The sequence below is a fragment of the Neolamprologus brichardi genome, chromosome 23 (assembly GCF_056152115.1).
Source record: "Neolamprologus brichardi isolate AB-2024 chromosome 23, ASM5615211v1, whole genome shotgun sequence".
In the NCBI taxonomy this organism is placed as follows: Eukaryota; Metazoa; Chordata; class Actinopteri; order Cichliformes; family Cichlidae; genus Neolamprologus; species Neolamprologus brichardi.
The window spans coordinates 38,784,389-38,802,849 of record NC_142125.1 but is presented as its reverse complement, the minus strand read 5'-3'; the positions used below and the strand labels follow the sequence as shown (position 1 = coordinate 38,802,849).

The 18,461-nt window shown below is 37.6% G+C and overlaps 2 protein-coding genes across 4 annotated transcripts in view; both read left to right on the top strand.

Moving 5' to 3' along the window:
* The window catches only part of LOC102777144 (semaphorin-5B-like), a 49,124-nt gene extending 44,139 nt beyond the window's left edge, over nt 1-4,985 (top strand). For both annotated transcript variants that reach the window (XM_006807120.3, XM_006807121.2), the window contains exons 22-23: nt 1,098-1,309; nt 1,396-4,985. In XM_006807120.3, the coding sequence (XP_006807183.1) occupies nt 1,098-1,309; nt 1,396-1,557 (374 nt within the window). In that variant the 3' untranslated portion in view covers nt 1,558-4,985. The remainder of the gene's footprint in view (nt 1-1,097; nt 1,310-1,395) is intronic.
* A 7,560-nt stretch (nt 4,986-12,545) lies between these two features.
* Nucleotides 12,546-18,461, top strand: part of LOC102777708 (voltage-dependent L-type calcium channel subunit beta-4-like) — a 29,451-nt gene continuing 23,535 nt past the window's right edge. For both annotated transcript variants that reach the window (XM_087835869.1, XM_087835868.1), the window contains exons 1-2: nt 12,546-12,608; nt 14,103-14,186. In XM_087835869.1, the coding sequence (XP_087691995.1) occupies nt 12,546-12,608; nt 14,103-14,186 (147 nt within the window). The remainder of the gene's footprint in view (nt 12,609-14,102; nt 14,187-18,461) is intronic.

Below are 18,461 nucleotides of genomic sequence, written 5' to 3'. Positions count from 1 at the left end.
GACAGAAGCGAGGCTGCCACATCGCGCCATCGGCCCTTCTGGCCAACACCAGTAGGCGGTAGGTGTAGTGTCTTGCCCAAGGACACAACGACCGAGACTGTCCAAGCCAGGGCTCGAACCGGCAACCTTACAAGGCGAACTCCCAACTCTTGAGCCACGATCGCCCCATGGAATTTATACAGAAAATGTTTTAATCATACGATTCATATAAAACTGTACATACATGTTAGCTATTAGCTGTTTACTGTTAGCTTGTCACTTTCGCAGCTGTTCTGTCACATTTTTTTGTCATTTTCTTTTTTTAGAATCAGATCAGAATTTTTTTTCTATTTCTATTCTTTTTTATTTTATTCAACTTACTTTATTTTATTTTATTTTTTCTGTTTCTGTTCTGTTGTGTTTTGTGTGCTTTTGCAGCGTTTTGCAGCTGTTGTTTGACCTTTCAGGGCCACCGCACATTTCGCAGTCATTTACACACAATGATTTTAACTTCAGCTTCACAAACATGATCCTTTTCGCTTTCAAAAACCTTCCTGTTTGTACAAATCTTTAAAAATATTTGTGACTTTTATTACTTAAATTCATGAACAAATACAAATCGCCCGATACGCACAGATCACACAACATGCCCACTTGGGTTTTTGAGAAAAATTTCACACTGCCAGCTCTTCACAGATCCACAAATGTAAGCTGCGTTCAAGTGCAAGTGTAAAACTAGGAAATATAATCTGTATATTTTGAATATCAATATAATCCAGGTCAATGTGTTCTCGAATTTGGAAGGAAGGAAGCTTTTTTGCAAGAGAACATGATACACAGCTGTTCGATCCTGTGTGGTCAGACGCAAATAATCTGTGCACACAAATAGTTACACACAAATTGCACACATTCGTAAACTTAGTTTATGCTTGCGGATCATATCGTGTGCATTTGTAACATTTTGAGGCAAACTTCACTTAAAACTTCATCAGTGTTATTTAGTGTCCTCAATTGTCATCTCAGCCTATCATTAACCATTCCCTTGCTAGGCTACTTTTCTCACTGGTTTAACAATGGCTCTGTTTCTGCGCTCTTCCTTCCCGCCTCTCTGTGTACAGCCTTTACCTTGTTCCAGCTGGCAGCTGTGGGCTTAGCCAGTTTCTTTGCAGCAGCCCTCCTGTCAGCTCTGGCCTTCACATACTGTCACCACCTGAACCGACCATCGGCAGAGTCAGCGGTAATCCACCCGAGCACACCAAACCACCTCACCTACAACAAGCAGGGCAACGCCACGCCAAAGAATGAGAAGTACATCCCCATGGAGTTCAAGGTGGGCTCGTACATTACTTTAAATACATTTCTAAATGGTTTATAGACTCTAAAGGTTTTTATAAAACACGGTTTGCCACTTTGTAGATGCTGAACAAGAACAACATTCATGTCAACGATGAGACATGCAACCATTTCCCCTCTCCGGTGCCCTCAGGCAATATGTTTGCCACCACTTACTACCCTTCCAGTTTGAGCAAGTACGACTTCCATCCAGACTCGCCCTGCAGGACCTACATGCACAGCTGAGAGGAGGCCGGGCTTCAACCAACAAACTCATCCACCACAATGTGCTCATCATTCAGAAATCAGAGCAAAGTCTTAAATAGTCTTAAGGTAAACACCAAAATGATTTCTATTAGAGTTATTCATGAAATACCCAAATATTTGGCCATGCAAGTCATTTTGGTTTTGGACTATTTCTTTGCTTTAAAGCAGTTCCAGCTGTGTGTCACAACTCACTATCATTTCTGACCACAGCACTGAGATTATAAAGATTTCCAGTATAAATCACTCAGATGTAAAATTCCCGTTTAAAAAAATCTGACCTGTCTGCGCACCATCGCCCTGCACGATTTGTCATTTTACCCTAACATGAATAAATGTCTGCCAGCCCAAAACCCCCGCAGTCAGTCACCGTGGACTGTGTGGTGCTGTAACTAGGGAAGATTTAATTTATTAATCCCAGATTTGGGGACTAATAATCTTCAAAATAAGGTCAATTGTGTAAATATAAAGGAAGAAGCAAAACAAAGGTGATCCCAAATTACAGTTCACATATAAAGAAGCGCTGCTGAGAGCACATCTTGAGTGTCTTTTTAGTTTTCCGCATCTATAGGAAGTTCTTTAAATTCTTATATTTTGACGGTACTTTCAGTATCCCACAAAAGCCGGCAGCCTTTTCGTTTCCTCCCTTTCTTCACCATGTAGCTGCCTGTTTTCTTAGAGCCAGAATAAGAGGTGACTGGTTTACTGATTGCAGAGACTATGAGCCAGTAACCAAGAACGAGCTGTGGGTGGTCCGATCGATCCGGCCCTTGTTTCAGATGTTGTGCGTGCATCTGTTCGTGAGCCACAGTGCATCAACTTTTACCTCCCAGAGGAGGACTTGTTTTGTTTTCGTTTGTTCCATCTACAGGGACCCCCGTCTACTCACTTCACCCTCCCTGAAGTGCCCTGGTCGTGCTCAGGGTGCCAGAAAGCAGAACCCAAACCTCCAGGGCTTGAACTCCGCTGACATTGTGTGTAACTGGATCCACTGGACTCTTACGTTGGTTGTGAGGCCTTTATGCAATTTTGGCCAGTACCTTCTCTAGACGGCTTGGACACTAAGTTTGCAAAGACTGATTTCCATGATAAAAAAACAGATCCATGAAATGATGGAGGAACATCTCCACTCTGAATAAAGCTAAGAAATTAACAGACTCGCAGCTTATTCGCTTTAATTTTCATACTTAGCTGGCAAAACGATGGACAGCAATCCTGAAGAGGACATTTTTGACACGCTTGACTTCGTACTGTACATTGGTTTAAAAAAAAAAGAAAATGCATGTTTGCCAACTTTTCTATCAGCAGAATGAACAAATTATTTTAGGGGTGTTCACAGATGTCACTGTTTGTACTGGTGTCTCTGTCTGCTGATTCAGCTATGGAAAAATATGGGGGCGTACCGCCCCGATTTTACAAGGCGTTCAAAAATCACCAAAAACAATACAGCTGTTCATGTATATTTCAACAGAATGTGAATAATTCATTAGTCAGTGTTAGACTTTTCAAATGAATATTAATTTCATGCAACAAAACGTAACTTTTTTGTGATTAACTTGCTTATGGTGGCTACGATTTTTGTTTTTACTGAAGTGACTGGGAAACAACTGCTGCCCCCAAAAAATACAAAAATGTTTTGGTTTATGTTTTGGTTCTGCACAAATTTAAAATGTAAAACTTTAAGATGATAAAATGTGCTTGAACGTTGGTGTTTTCTATTGAGGAAGACAACGTAGAAAATAACTGGTTTCTCCCTGCACGTCTCTTAATTCAAACCATATTGATCAAATTTTGAAGCTGCTGAAGTTCAAACTGAGCAACAGAACGAGGAAGAACGATGGAGGCAACAGTAACTCAAACCAAGTACGCAGATGAGCATAGGCTACATGATGTCAGTCCTGTCAGCTAAGAACAGAAAACTGAGGCTACAAACACAAGCTCACCAAAATTGGGCAATAGATGTGAAAACTGTTGCCTGATCTGACGAATCTCAATTTGTATTGTAACATTCAGACGGCAGGGTCAGAATCTACCTTTAATCAAACCTCAGCAGGTAGCAGAATTTTGTGGGGAACATTTTTTGTCACACTTTGGACCCCTTAATATAGTCTTTTGCTTAAACTCCATAGCCTAAGTAATGTTGCTGACCATGTTCATCCCTTCATCGCTACACTGTATCCATCAATCTCTGAAGAATGCTTCCAGCTCCTTTGTGAGTCTATGCCACAAGGAATTAAGACAGTTATGAAGGCAAAAGGGAGTCAAAGTTATTACTAGTAAGGTGTATCTAATGAAGTGGCCGGTCTCGTGATGGCGTGTCTCATTACTTGGACAACATTGCACACACTTGTATAAATGTGTTTTTCAGCTATTTGTTGCTTATTTCTTCAAATGGTGGGTAATTTTTCTTACAATGTGCCATTTTTTACATAATATAAAATATAATGTAATACATTTCCTGGGGAAATTATTAGGTAATTAAATAGGGGCATCTTTGGCACGGTTGCTCGGTTAATTTTCCACTGTTATCGGAAAGGAACATGGAAACAAAATCGTTGCTTTTAGCTGAAAAAGCTGTTAACGTAACTGGATTGGAGGTGCACTGGTTGATCACTGGCTCTAGTTTCCTGATGATTTGTGCCAGATTCTGTTTTGATTTGCCGAAAAAGCCCAACCTCAAACTCTACTGCTGAAAATTTCCCACATAAAAGTCACTGTGAGAGGAAATTGAAAAATATGTTGGCTTCTAGTAATACCAAAAACACTTTGCACCCTTAACCTCTAAATCATAACAAATTTGAACCGAATTGTATATTTTTATTTTAAAACAAATAAACTTTACAATAAAGTAAAGTGGTTTTTTTTTTTTTGGTGTTAAATCCAAGCTCTGTGTTGTTAATGATAAAATGTATATTGCATATTTTGTGTCTCTAATTTGTAAATACCAAGAAGTGAGTGCACCAGTTTCTCAGCATTTTTACACAGCATGAAACAAAAAGCCCCGATAGTACAATATGTGTGTTTATATACAAGTAACTGCATGTACTGACATTCTTTCATGAATATACAGTCCATGTTTGTGTAAAGTGTACAAATGTTTGAATGTATTTAACCAAGAAAGTGGAAATGTCTTTTTAAAAACGGTGTTCCTACCCTGTCTGCGGCAGAGAAAGTGAGTTTTGTATTTAAAGGCCGCTTTGGTGTCAAATCTGATTCACACTGGACACAATTTATCCTCCTATTTTAAGAAAAATCCCCAAAATGGATTTGTTTTGCTCCCAAAAACGCTTGTGTTAAATATGATTGATGTGACTTAACACTGCCTTTTGGACACTGTGAACTTTTGCTACTCTATATTTTTCTATAATGTACACTGAAAAAAACAATGAAGATGACAAAAATACATTTTGGTGCCAATAGTTTGATTGTCATTGCTTTTTTTTTTGTACTGCTATATGGTAACGACCACACCATTTATTGAAAAATATACCAAATAAGTGCAAAAAATCTTTCAAATTCATGATGAAATCTGCTCGTTTTGGACTACAAATGTCTTCTTTTAAAACTGAGATTTTGTAGGATTTTTAAGGATGAGGAAGTAAAAATTGCAAATGTGCAGTTTTAAGACTTTTTATGCTGTTCTATTCAGTTCAAAAAGATCAAATGAACTATTTTATTCAATCGATCTTTCTGATTGATTTAATATCTTGGATGTCTCTGCACCACTCTACAGTATGCTGACTTTACAGCTGTCTGCAAATAGACTAAAGAAGACTGAGCTGATACAGCAAAGTTGAACAGAGCACAAGGCAACATAGGCTGGAGCTTTAAGGTTAGAGGTTAGAGGATTTGCTGAATGCCCAACAGATCAGAAGAAAGATGATGCCCACACTAGCCTTAGCCTTGCTTCTGAGTAAGATTACGTCCAGGCAGTAGTACCCGAGGATACGAGATCAAACTGGAGAAACTGACCATGATGATGACATATTTTGCAATTTTAAAGATAATGGCATTTGGGGGAAAAAACTGCACAAAGGATTTAACTGTAATAAGATTTATTTTGTGTATTAAACCAAAATCAATATTTCCAGCTGAGGTGTGGAGAACCACTGAAATGTCAGCACTTTGGTTTCTAAAACTGATTGTTTCTTCAGCTGTGAATGTTATTAGGAAAAATGCTGCTGTCAGAGTGCCAGGCCAAACGCTGAGAAAGCAGAACCAGGCAGTCTCATGTGTCCCGCTGTATTAGACCCTCTGAAGTGGTTGATTTTGGTAAATTTTGGTACCTAAAAAGAGACATGCACCCTCGCAGCCCTGCACAGTTAGAGGTAAGTCTAAGTGATGGGCAAGCACAGCTACTTTGTTTTCTCTCTGATGTCACACAAAATCACTCCAACTCCAAGCATGGGCTTGGGCAAATGAATATAAGCTTAAATAAGAGAGGAACAGTCATGAAAACAGTGTGACATCACTATCCAGCCCCCCAAATGGACTAGAAATAAAACAAATGGGCTCAAAGGCATAAAAATAATTGTTGATATAGCTTTTCTGTGCACTCAGGTGTTATTCCCTGCAAGTCGTTTGACTGCAAAGGGTCACAAGGTGTTCTTCTTTTAGCGACTTCACTGCCTCCACTTCCCTCATGTCTTTAATATTTGACGTTGTTTGAAAGCAGACGAGCTTACAGGTAAGTCAAAATGGTAACTTTACCATTTTGTATACCAGAGTGAATATTTCTATCTTTGCAGGTCAGAGAGTATAACTGATAAATAATACAAACAGCAGGAGCAGGTGGAGAAGGGAGGGAAGGTGCAGGTGCCAGTAAAGCTGAAAACGTTATCTGCACTATGTCCTCCGTTTGTTTACTTACTCACGTTACTAATCTGTTAAAGAAGCAGACTTTTACTTTAAAACATTTATAATGGGCAATTTGAAATCATCTAAGCTTTTGACTAAAGCTTTGATTAAATATCTGGCACCAGTATATTCACAGTGCAACTTAACCGGATCTACAGTTTTGGGCATGTTACTGGACTAATCAAGCATAACGTTTCATCACTGAAAGTAATTCTTCTGTTCATGAATGACTGTAATTTGGCAAGTAAATAAAAAAAATAAAATAATAATAATAATATGCTTTACCTTTTTCTTAAAACAGTAGATTTGTAAATTCATGGATAACAATTAATAAATTTTAGCATTAAAAAAAATCTTCAGTCAAAAAACTGGACATACTGATGTATTAGCCATTGGTAATTAACCAGTAACTACCAGCACTGTTAATCTGACTGTTAATAACTTCAGTGACTTAATTTCATTTAATGTGGTAAATTGGTGGCATTACCCATTACAGTACTGGATAACACTGTATAATAATGTCACATTATTAAGCATTAGCAGGTGCTTAATTTATCATTTATATGTTATTATGCCTCCAGTGTTTCATTTATAAATACAGATATGTTTATAAATATATCTGTATTTACAAATGGCATACTAAGGAGGAGTAATGATATATAAATGATGAGCACTTTATAATACCTTAATAATGCTTAATAGTGTGACATTGTTACCTACCTAGAACTTCTGTAAATAGTACTATTATTACTACCTTTACTTCGAGCACTTGAACGTTATTTTTTATGGCATACTTTTGCTGTAATTGTACACAGGCAGACAGTGTGAAATGTACTTGGGCATCCTTTGGTACTCATGGGAACAATTAGAATATGCAATGTCAAAAAAAGTAGCGCTAACTCAGTAAACAGGATGCAAAACTCTCTGCATGCCTTCATAATGGTGATTTGTGCAGAATGTGGTCTTGGGATAGTCACCGCTGAAGAGCTCTTGATTAGTGACAAATTTCAAAAGCTAAAATTTCAAAGCTGCAGTCAGGTCTGTTGCTTGCCCGCCGCTAATTTACCGCGGCCTTTGTGGGATTATTGCTTCTGTAAGATAAAAGGCGCTGCAAGGCCGAGTTCTTAGAAATCCTGCTTTCTGTGACTGAGGCTGTAATCCTGTTTGTGCTTCCCACTGTAAGAGCAGTGCTGCTGGATCATGGCAGTAACAGCTATGTCTGCTGTTGGAGAAGCCACACCTTCCTGCCCCAAAGTACATGACACATGATTAAAAGTGTGGAAAGAAAAATCTTTAAAACACGTATTATGCAACAATCTTTTCTACATGTGCGTGCTTTTTGTGCACATTAAATAAATTCATGGTGTCTCTATGCTTGCCAGGATAAACACCTGCCTGTTTGAATACACTTGCACTTACATACGCTGTTTTTATTAAATATATTAAACCATTTAATAACTATTTACAAAAGGCACCAACCGCTGATTAGCTCACATTTTTAATAAAAGACCAGCGTCTACCCATCAAGTCCCAAATGCTTTACTTCACATCACTGCCCCGAATAGATGGCACTCTAGTGTTTGTTGTTCACAGTCCAGTGAACAGTTCTGCTCTGCTGTCTGAGAGTTTAATCTGCTGCTAAAAAACACTGGGTCACCAAAATAGTCAACCGTCACGCAGCATATTAATTTATTTATTCATGTGAATTTCTTTTTCCACCCCTTCCCATTTAGGAGCAGGAAAAGAGGAGTGTAGAGTCCATAAATATTTCACAGTACAAAGAAGATGAACTGCGCTCACTAGTCACTTTATTAGGTACAGCTGTTTGTCTAATCAGTCTCTTTACACAATCTCACCAAAACTGAACAATAAAGACCCAAAAAAGTTCAATAAACAATGTGAAAGCAACTTTTCTTGGCACATTTTAGGTCCTTTAGGGCCTTTTAATAACAAATGATAATGATTTAAACCTACCTGAGTATTGTTACTAACCATGTTTGTCACTTCATGATCACAGTGTACTCATTTTCTGATGGCTACTTCCAGCAGGATATCACATCATCATAAGCTCAATAATCGTTTATTAAACTAACCACTAATAAAGCATCTTTAGGATGTGCTGCAACAGGAGATTTGCATGATGGATGTGCAGCCAGAAAATCTCCAGCAACTGTGTGACGGTATCACGTCGACATGGACCAAAATCTCTGTTTCCAGCACCTTGTTGAATCTATAATGTGAAGAATTAAGGTAGTTCTGAATGCAACAGGCGCCCAACCCAGTACTAAGAAGGTGTAACTAATAAAGTAGCTGTGCAGTATTTATTCATAAAGGTGTTGTCACTCACTGTTTGCACTTAGTTGGTCCCTGATTTAATGACTTTGAAGGGTTTTTTGTTGCCAGATATCATTTCTTGTTTGCTCATTTAGTTAATAAGCAGTAGCAGACCCTAACCCAGAGTTTCAGTCACAGACATATGCAAGCAGTTTAATAATTTAAAGTGTGAAATCCACCTTTGACATTTACTCAGGGAGCTTTTTCCCAATCTTACATAAATACATTAAAATTTAACTGCGATTGAGTCTCTGTAAGAGAGCTGGTTGTCTTTACATCCCATAATACAATCCATATTATCCCAACTTGAAGCAAAAACAACTTAATCTGTCCACTTTAAAGCAGGTTAATCTGCTATGTTCACTTGTTTGAAGGTTTCTCTGATCAAAGTGCCTCAGAACATAAATCGGTGTATCAAAGTATTTTTTGTTTTTTTCAGTATATGAAAAAAAAGTGCCACGCACTGACACACAGAGGAACATTAGCAATACCTTTATTTTTTTGTTTTTGCCTCCGGGACACTATACATCACATGCTTCCTCTGCAGACGCCAAAAATAAAGTTTCTGCTTAGATTTCGTTATCCTTGCCAGCGGACCGTTATGTTTTCATCCAGGCTTCATGCGATGCATGCCTGCAGGTACAAGAGATCGCGTGAGAGGAGAGATGGCTGTAAAAGCACAGTGACTAAGATATTCTTAGGCTATACAATAACTGTGTTATTGACCAGGTGAGTGCAGAGGCATTCAGGTACCTTGGAGGAAAAAAAACCAAACAACAGATAAAACCACTCAGTGTCTCAGAGGGCTGACTAATGGACTAACATGTTCTTTGTTGAAGCTGAAGCTTCTCTGCAGATACAAGTAAAACATACTGCATGCATCTGTTGTGACATTTTGCTAGAAAATTATTTTAAATGATCTAATAACAACATAAACTCAATTATCTTATGAAAAACAAATGTTGCAGATCTACTCTGACAATTTTACAGCCAAAAAGCATTTGGCACAATTCTCAGTTGGAAAACTGTGATATTTATTTGCAGTTAGACAAACTGAGCCAAGAGCTCTTCTAGTAAATTAGAATGTGTTTTTGCAGTTTCAGATGCAGGACAGTCCATCAAATTGATTGTGACCACTTCATTGACCTATAACTGATGTGTGCTGTAATTTACTGACTCACCGTGAAGTTATAGAACCACACGGATTTCTCCCAAAGATCGGGCTATGTGACAGATAGCAATATTACTGCTTTTGACCAATCAGACGTGGCTGGAACAATGTCAAACTTCTGTGTTATTCCAGAATTCCAGTTTTTCCACCTCACCTGCTCCCACATTTGTGCTCATAACATCGAAACTAATCATGGTAAATTGATGAGACCAATGCAGTGTGTTTGATAGTTGTTCTAAATGTCGAAATGTTGTTGTTTCTCTTGGATATTTAGGCATTAGTGAAATTTGTGGAGCAAAAATGGTGGCATGATATTTGATCATACACCCTGTTCATGTAAAACTAGCACAAGTGATGCTAAGCATCAGCATTTAAGACACTGTGAGTGCCAGTGAAATAACTTAAATCTTTAAAAAAAAGTATAAATGATCAGGATTTTGATTGCAAAAGCTGCCACACAGGACAGGCTAGAAAGAAAGAAAGAAAGAAAGCCATTCAAAGAGAGTGACACAGTTCAGAACAAGCCTGGAATAGGTAGGAAACAAATGATTTCAAGGACTGGAAAGAAAACTGGTGAGAGATGTGTCTAAAGACAGAACAAGTGTCAGGACACCAGTGAATGACTTAGCAAAGTTGGGAATTATAGTCTTGAAGAAATAAAAAAAATCACTAGAACCCTGTACAGGAGTGGACTGCGAGGTTTCAGACCAAGAAAAACCTTCAAGCCAGATTGAAGTATGCAAAGATATACAACAAGGAGAAAGAGAATGGGCTGAGATTGCTCAGGAGTTGTGTCTGAGACAACACATTACACAGCTAACCATTAGCATCAGGGGGGTTAATAATAATTTTGATCCTGGTAGTTTTTGATTTTTGTGAAATTATTTTGTTTCTGTGTGCAAATTAAAATAATATAAGCATCCAAAATTTAACACGAATGTCTGGAAAAGCTCTGCTCTAATTAACAGCACTTTGTAAATACTTACAGAAATTACATTTTTATTGAGGCCTAGTGGTTTATCTGTACATCTGTGGTGTATACAGTAAAAGAAATGTCATTTCATGTACCCGATGCACTAACTCAAAGGGACAGTGGTGAAAACATACTTCAGTTGTGCTCCTGAACCTACTGGTGGGTCCAGTAAACAGTGTTCGGTCCTTGTTACGGTCCCTTTGATTATACTGCCATCTGCTGAGCAAAACGTGAAACAACATGAAAGTGGGGTTTGCAGAGAATATGGATAGTTGGTATTAGCTCAACATTAATATGTCGATAACATACACAGTGTGTAAATATCAGTTCCTTTCTAAGTTCTCACAAAGTCTTTCTTGGGACTGAATAAAAACCCCAACTAACCTGATTTATTTGTTCAGATTTTTTCTGAAGGCCAGTCCACGTTTCTGCATAGGTGTACTGTCTGCTGGTCTATATTTGGGGAGGGTAAATCGGCCCCTATAAGCATACATGACACATATCACTGATGCCTGCTTACAGTACAGGCAGGTATCAGTTTGGTGATGCAGAAATGAAACAAAGAAATGGAAACTTACCTGTTTTCTTGTTACATAAAAATGATTTTAATAAGCCAAACGCTTGTTGGAAGAGCTGATGAGACAACAAACGAACTCATCACTGGAGGGAAATAAAAAGAATCTCTTGGCAACCGTTTAGTATAATGAGAACTGCAGAAGCGGAAACAGCCAAGAGCTAGCGAGCTAGATCCAAAGCTAAAGGTAATCATGATGGACAACAGAAAAGAAAGACACTGTTATATGTAGAATTATTACTGGGGCTATTAATTTTATGACAGGGGTGCACCTAAATTAGACATAACAATAGCTTCATCAACCCTGAGTATCCCCCCCCCCCCCCCCACACACACACACAAGGGAACACAATATATATATATGTATAAAGGTCCCTCCCTTTAAAGTGTCAGAGAATTTCTTTTTTACTTTTTTATTTTAAAGGTTCAAAAGACTTAACGTTTGAAGTGTGCCAAGAAGAAGAAATCTTTCTGTTTTTGTAGAGATGTAGCGTCTAGTAAATTACCGTGTATATGACATATGTACATTTACTCTCAGTGGTTTTTAAATTGTTTTAAATTTTGTTTACTATTTTGAACACACATGAATACACGTGAAAACAAGATAAAAACAAATCCATCTGCAAGACAAAATAGGATGTTATATGTGTTCTTCATTATCACACTTCAGCAACAGCAGTGGGTCTTTTTTAATAAACTGCCGAATAAATGTGTCAGGGGCTGTTCGGGCTTTGAGCTTAAATTAGCTCCCTGTTATGTTTAAAATAGTCACCTGAGGCGTTTTAAATGGTAACACCCCCCCACCACCCCCTCCTCTGCTTCTAAAATAGTTCCGTCCATCATCAGGGCGCATCTGGTTTTGAGTGGCTCGAGCGGCTGCAGTGTGTCTGATTTAGCTCCCGGCGCGCGCGGCAGGAACAAGCAGCGGGAACACCTGTCTCGTGACGAGCGCTCATGTTCTCCTGTGTGGCGTGAAACTGGAGCACGCAGCCCGGAACCCGCCGCCCCTCCGCTGGGCTGGACCTGAGCAGCCAGCCCTCTGGACCGATGTCCTGGCCGAAATGTCCCGGCACATCTACATACGGAACAAGATTGGCGAGGGCATCCAAGCGCCCATCTTTCAGGTAGGTCAGGTGTCTTCAAGGCTGCTACTGTTGCGGAGGATACATTTTAATTTAAAAGTGAAGAAAAAGTATTTTAAATTTAATTAAAATAAAAATGTAACCAGAATAATTCAGTAGCTCAGTCCACTACAAGCGTTATGGTGACAGCAAAAGGTAGCTTTGTTTTAAAAAGAAAAACAACCCCCCCTGTAATACATTATGAATATAGGCTTTAAAACACCTAACTGTACTGTTTTAGTATTTAAATATGAATGAGACTATTGACAAAAAACAAAGCATAGATGGTCAACTCTTTATTTTTATTTTAACTTTGTGTTTTGCAATGCACATCTTCCCACCTTTATACTCTCCAGGTGACAGTATAGTTTAGATATTAAGAACAATAAATGAACTGTGTCTGAGGGAATAACAAATCAGTGATGTTTTACTTATGTAAAAGTTTTATTTTTTGAGTGGACTTTAGTTATACTTAATAAACTACATTATTTGGAAATCTCACTTTCATAATGGTTTTATTGACTTACTGATTCACCTCAACGTAATTATTTTGAGCCTTTACACATGCTTTCTTCCTTGCCCATGCTTTTCTACTTAATGACTTTCTTCCTTGTTTACTTATGAATCAAAGCATTACAGAACAGATAGAAAAGACATAGTCCTACCAGTGTGTCAGCATTTCAGTGGCTTCAGTTTAAGGTGGATTCCACTTGATGTTTAAAAGTCATGCTTTTCATACAGTTTTTTTGCAATTTCAGCTCACAGAAATGCCTTACTTGCCTTGCATCTATAAAGAACATAAGACTGACCCAAGCTTTCTAACAGTGCATCTATTTTAATAGCTGTGGTATATAAAGGGAAGGAAGTGCATCAGTCCCCTGATATCAGCCCCCTGCTAGATAGCTGATAATTTATTTTTCTCCAGTTTGATTGATCTTTACTGTGTGTAATAATAGCGGGTCAGTTCTTGGCTTTGGGCTCTTAGCTTGAAAGTGAGAGGCAGAAGAGGGATGGTGACCCAGATTAATGGCCCTGTTTTATAAATTCAGGGAAGTAGGCTCTGACTTTTTAATGGTGACATTGTCATTAACTCTGGAGATTTGAACAGAAATGGGGCAAATCACTGGCAGATAATTAATTTACCTCCCTGGAGATGAACTCTGTTGGTATATTTGGATTTTTTGGAGGAGAGCAAGAAAGAAAGTCACGAGTGAGGTAAGGAGAAAAGTAAGTTGGCAAGTGCAGCGTATAATGCAGAAACATATAATAGAAGTTAGCTTGTGTTGCATGTCAGATGGCTTGTAAGGTTGACCTTATCTAATCTTGGAAAGAGCATCAGCTGCTGTGTGAAGCACATGTGCCCGAATGTCACTTTGCATCATGTATTAGTCTCATGTGGCATTTCAGCAAGCGATCCAAATATAATGGATGTGCACAAGAAAATGTAAGAGTTGACACTGTAGCTGCTGGTTAAGAGTTCATTTTTTTTCCCGCCAGGTGAACCGAGGGACTTATTCCAGGAGGAGTCGCCTCAAGAGGTCTGACGGCAGCACCACCTCCACCAGCTTCATCCTCAGACAGGTACTGCAGGGAACAAATGCTCTGAATGGTTGTAATTCAGATATTTCTGTGCATTTATACCAAATAATAGAAATGGGATAGAAACAACAACAAAAAAACACATATAGTTATGCATAGCATTAATTGCTCCATGTATCAAATTTTCCCCTAAATTAAATCCTTGTTAAGATATTTGCTTACCCTGTGTTGTAAATGGGCTTCATCATATATGGTGTTTTTTACTGAACAGGATCTTCATACCTCAAAAAAACCCCCAAACAAACAGCTATTCATGATTTTTACTCTGCTGAGTTTCTGATTGATGATCACACATTTACGACATACACTGCTTTTGACTGCAGGGGGTGGTAAAGTGCAGGTAGTAGAAGGTGGCAGTGCATCAATAACATATTTAGATGTAGTTATACAACATCTTTTCTTTCAATATAAAGTACTTAACAATATTATTAGGTCACCTGATATAAAAACAAGACAACACCAGTATTTTAAAAGTCAAAAATGTGTTCAAACTAACAATTATATCATTATTTATTAGGCAAATACCAAATTGAATTCACATTTTCATACCCAAATCCGAGCTGGCACTCTGGACTATTCTGAGAATACAGAAATTAACAAAGCATAACAATCAAGCACTAAAATGAATTGCAAGTAAATAACTATAATTTTACATCTTAATCAAAAAATATCAATGTGCTTTACTATTTTTGCTGTTTTTTTTTGTTAAGCAGTACATTTGAAAATTTATAAATAACAATAATAATCAGATTTTAGCATCAAATTTCTCATTTCTATTTAAGAGCTTGGATCAACCATTACAGAGGCATAAAAATGATGCTGCTAATTACCAATAGTGTTAATTTAGGGCAGCTGTGGCATAAACCCTACATCAGGCAGTGTCTATAACTGCATAAAATGCAAAATATGAACATTTACAGCATATCTGAATATGGTGTCATTTAGTTATTCCTTAAAACAATCAATCAGTTCTGGTGCTTTACTGGAAACATAAGGGGCAGTAGATTTTACTGTTTTATTATTGTGTAGTGTTGGTTGGTATGTTGAAAATTTTGTCTAATGATATCTTTAAAATTATTGGCGTTATAGGCAACAGAGCGAAATTATTATTATTATTATTGTTGTTGTTATTTCTATTTTTTGCATAAGCAGGGATTTATATAGGATTACAATGGCCCATTCCTCTGTCATTTATACATAAAAAAAATAACAAATAGATCAAATATAACAACCAAAAAAACCAAATAGTGTAGCATTCTTAGTCTCTATTAGAAAATATTGTGTTGTTGGCACAGGGCTGTGGAGTCTGGCCTCAGCAGGCTGGCTGTTCTGCTTTTAGGTTAAATGTAATGGTAGTTTTTGCTCCCACTGTTTTTACTCAGCATATGGCTCATTAGTGTTAATGTTTAATTAATGTTCCCATAACTAAGTTGGCTTTTAAAAGTGGACTTACATTTAGACTTATATTTCCAAAATTTGGGGCAGAAATTATTCTGCATTGAGGAAAAATACGTGTTAGTCTTGAGTAAGATGTTGCCTCTTCTTCACCGAACAAACCAGTTTCAATATTTAAAATGGAAAAAAGTGCATAAAGCAGACACAGCTCGTCTGTTTTTATCAAAAGTTATTTTTGGAGCATCTCTGCTCTCTTTTCTTCATCCTCCATCTGTCTTTACTGTTGTTGAATGTGGCACAGAGCCCGTCACAGCTCTCAGCAGACTCTTATTCATGGTGTTACCCAGCATGCTGTACTCAGTGGTGTAATTTTTTTTTTATAAATGTGCCGTTTCTAGTGTTAGTAATAGTTATTCTGTACTATTTTTTAAGTTGAAGAAAGTTTATTTAATATATATGAGTCATATGGTTGTGAGTAAGGCGGTCTGCTTAAAATACACTCATCAAGCTTCTAGTTTCCAGTAATGTAGTGCATTTAAACCCCAGTGCACATTTTGTTGGTTCACTGGTATATTAATATTGGAAAAATGAATTTTATGTTAAGTTGAGAGCAGCATCTGGGTACAGGGTATGTTAAATGTGCTTGATTATGGTAAAAATGATCAGTACTAAAGTACACAGTTATTTAGTTTAGTTATCATTAACATTTTAGCCATTTCTGAAAAAGATAAACAATTTATATTTGTTAGTCTGTGTTCAAAGAGTTAAATCTAGGGGCTAAATGCTAAGAGCTAAATGTACTTTTCTTGTTGACCAAAGGCCATCTTTTGTCGTCTTGGCTCAAGCGAGCTAAACATTAATTTAATTTGAGCCTTTAGGTAGACGCAGAAGCAAACCATTGTAAGGCATGAGCCAAAAAAAGTGTGAAACTGATTATTATTAGATTATTGTGCTGACAAGTTATAGTATATTTTTCAATTTGTTTAGACCAAATGTGAAACTGAAATGATTAGCCAATTGAATTTGCTTATTTCTCTGTTTTGTGACTTAAAACTGAATTTCTTTGAATTTGGAACTGTTCATGTGATTTTATTTTAAAAAAGGTAAACAACACCTTCTCATCACATTTGGATTTGACCATCCAACGAATAAGCTGATTTTTTTTTTTTTACTTTTAGACAAGATTTCCCTAATTTTTGTGTAGTGATTTCTTGACTCATTTACGCTCTACCCAACTGCTCAGAACATACAAACATGTGGTACCAAATGGGAAGCTGCAGAGTGCCCTCTGGTAGACAACCTATGCAATATCAACACTCATAACATGGTTGAACGGTGTTTATTTAAAAATGATGATACCAGTCAATTGTCAAATAGCTAATATCTGCCAATTATATTGGTCCGGCTCAAGTATTTTCTTAATTGATTGGTTAACTTAAAGAATTTCCAAGAGTTTTCTAAAGCATGTGTCCACTAGGGCTGCCACAAACGACTAATCAGATCATGCATCCATTGGACATAAAACGTACAGCTTATTGCACCAGCAGCATCTGCTCTTATATAACTATCATTAGCTTACAGCTTTAAGTGTTTCAGGTATGTGCTAACTAAAAATAAAGACAAGATGATAGTTTATTAAATTTTAATGAAATTTGCAGATTGTTTCAGTGAAGTTTAATAAACTCCTTGCTATCTAAAATATAACAGGACACCGGATTATATTCTCCAGCATCTCACACTTCTGATAATCAGTTGCCTGCTTGACATTTATTCAGCTGTGTAAAAACTATAATTTTAATCTCAGCCAAACCGATTTACTCAGAAACAAATAAAATACTAAAAAAAAGCCAAACAATAACATTTTTAAGTTATCTAAGTGACTTATATGTCATGTTTAACCTGAGTAGCGAAAGACGGCGGTGGATTTGTAAACGATTTTGCCAGGAGTCCGGTGTTCTCACGGGCTCTAGTGAGGCTTGAACCCCGGCTAGCTATCGAGCTAGTGGGTAACAGACGTCTCCAAAAACGTCAGAGCGCTTTTGAAAATATGTGGTGTCTTGATAAACTGAGCAGATATTTGAGGTTTACACAGCTACATTCTCGCCTGAAAATATGTTTAATGTTTGTTTTGTGACCCAGAAAGAATAATAAGAGTAATATTAAAACTAACTAGCTGCTGCCATTGTTGGAAACGGAGCAGGGCTGCGCTATGAATTGTGGGATAGGTTGGGCCACGAAGTATACACCCGACCCATCCTTCAAATCTGGGAAAATGAAGGGCGCATTTGTCGAAGTCTTCGTTGTGTCGCTGTAACGTAATCGGCCTACAAATGCAGGCACAGGAGGATGCCGTTCCTAAATTTGGACACAGCTACGATACCGGACACTGCTTCTTCTTCTTCGGGGTTTAACGGCAGCTGACATCATTGTACATGCAGTGCTGCCATCTTCTGTTTCAGTCTGTTATTACACTCTTAAATCCTACTACTTATTGCCACGTTTTTGGGATCTTACAAAGCTTCAAATGAGGCGTCGACTATTAAATTAGTCGTCGACGATTTTAATAGTTGACATAATCGTGACTAGTCGCCTAATCGTAGCAGCCCTAGTGTCCACCCATTGTTTTTATCTTCCAGTAGCTAAATAATCTGGTATCATAGACAAAAGAGATTATCAGCAAATATTCACCCACAAAATATTCATTTTTAAGTATTAGTTGTTTCAGTTTAGTTGGAGCAGAGCTTTTCAGCAGCAGATATTTTTGGCTTATCACAGGTTTTACTGATCACATTAATTACGCCTGTGTACATAAATAGAACCGATTCTCTGCAGGTCTCATCAGTAACACCTGTGTTTTTGCAC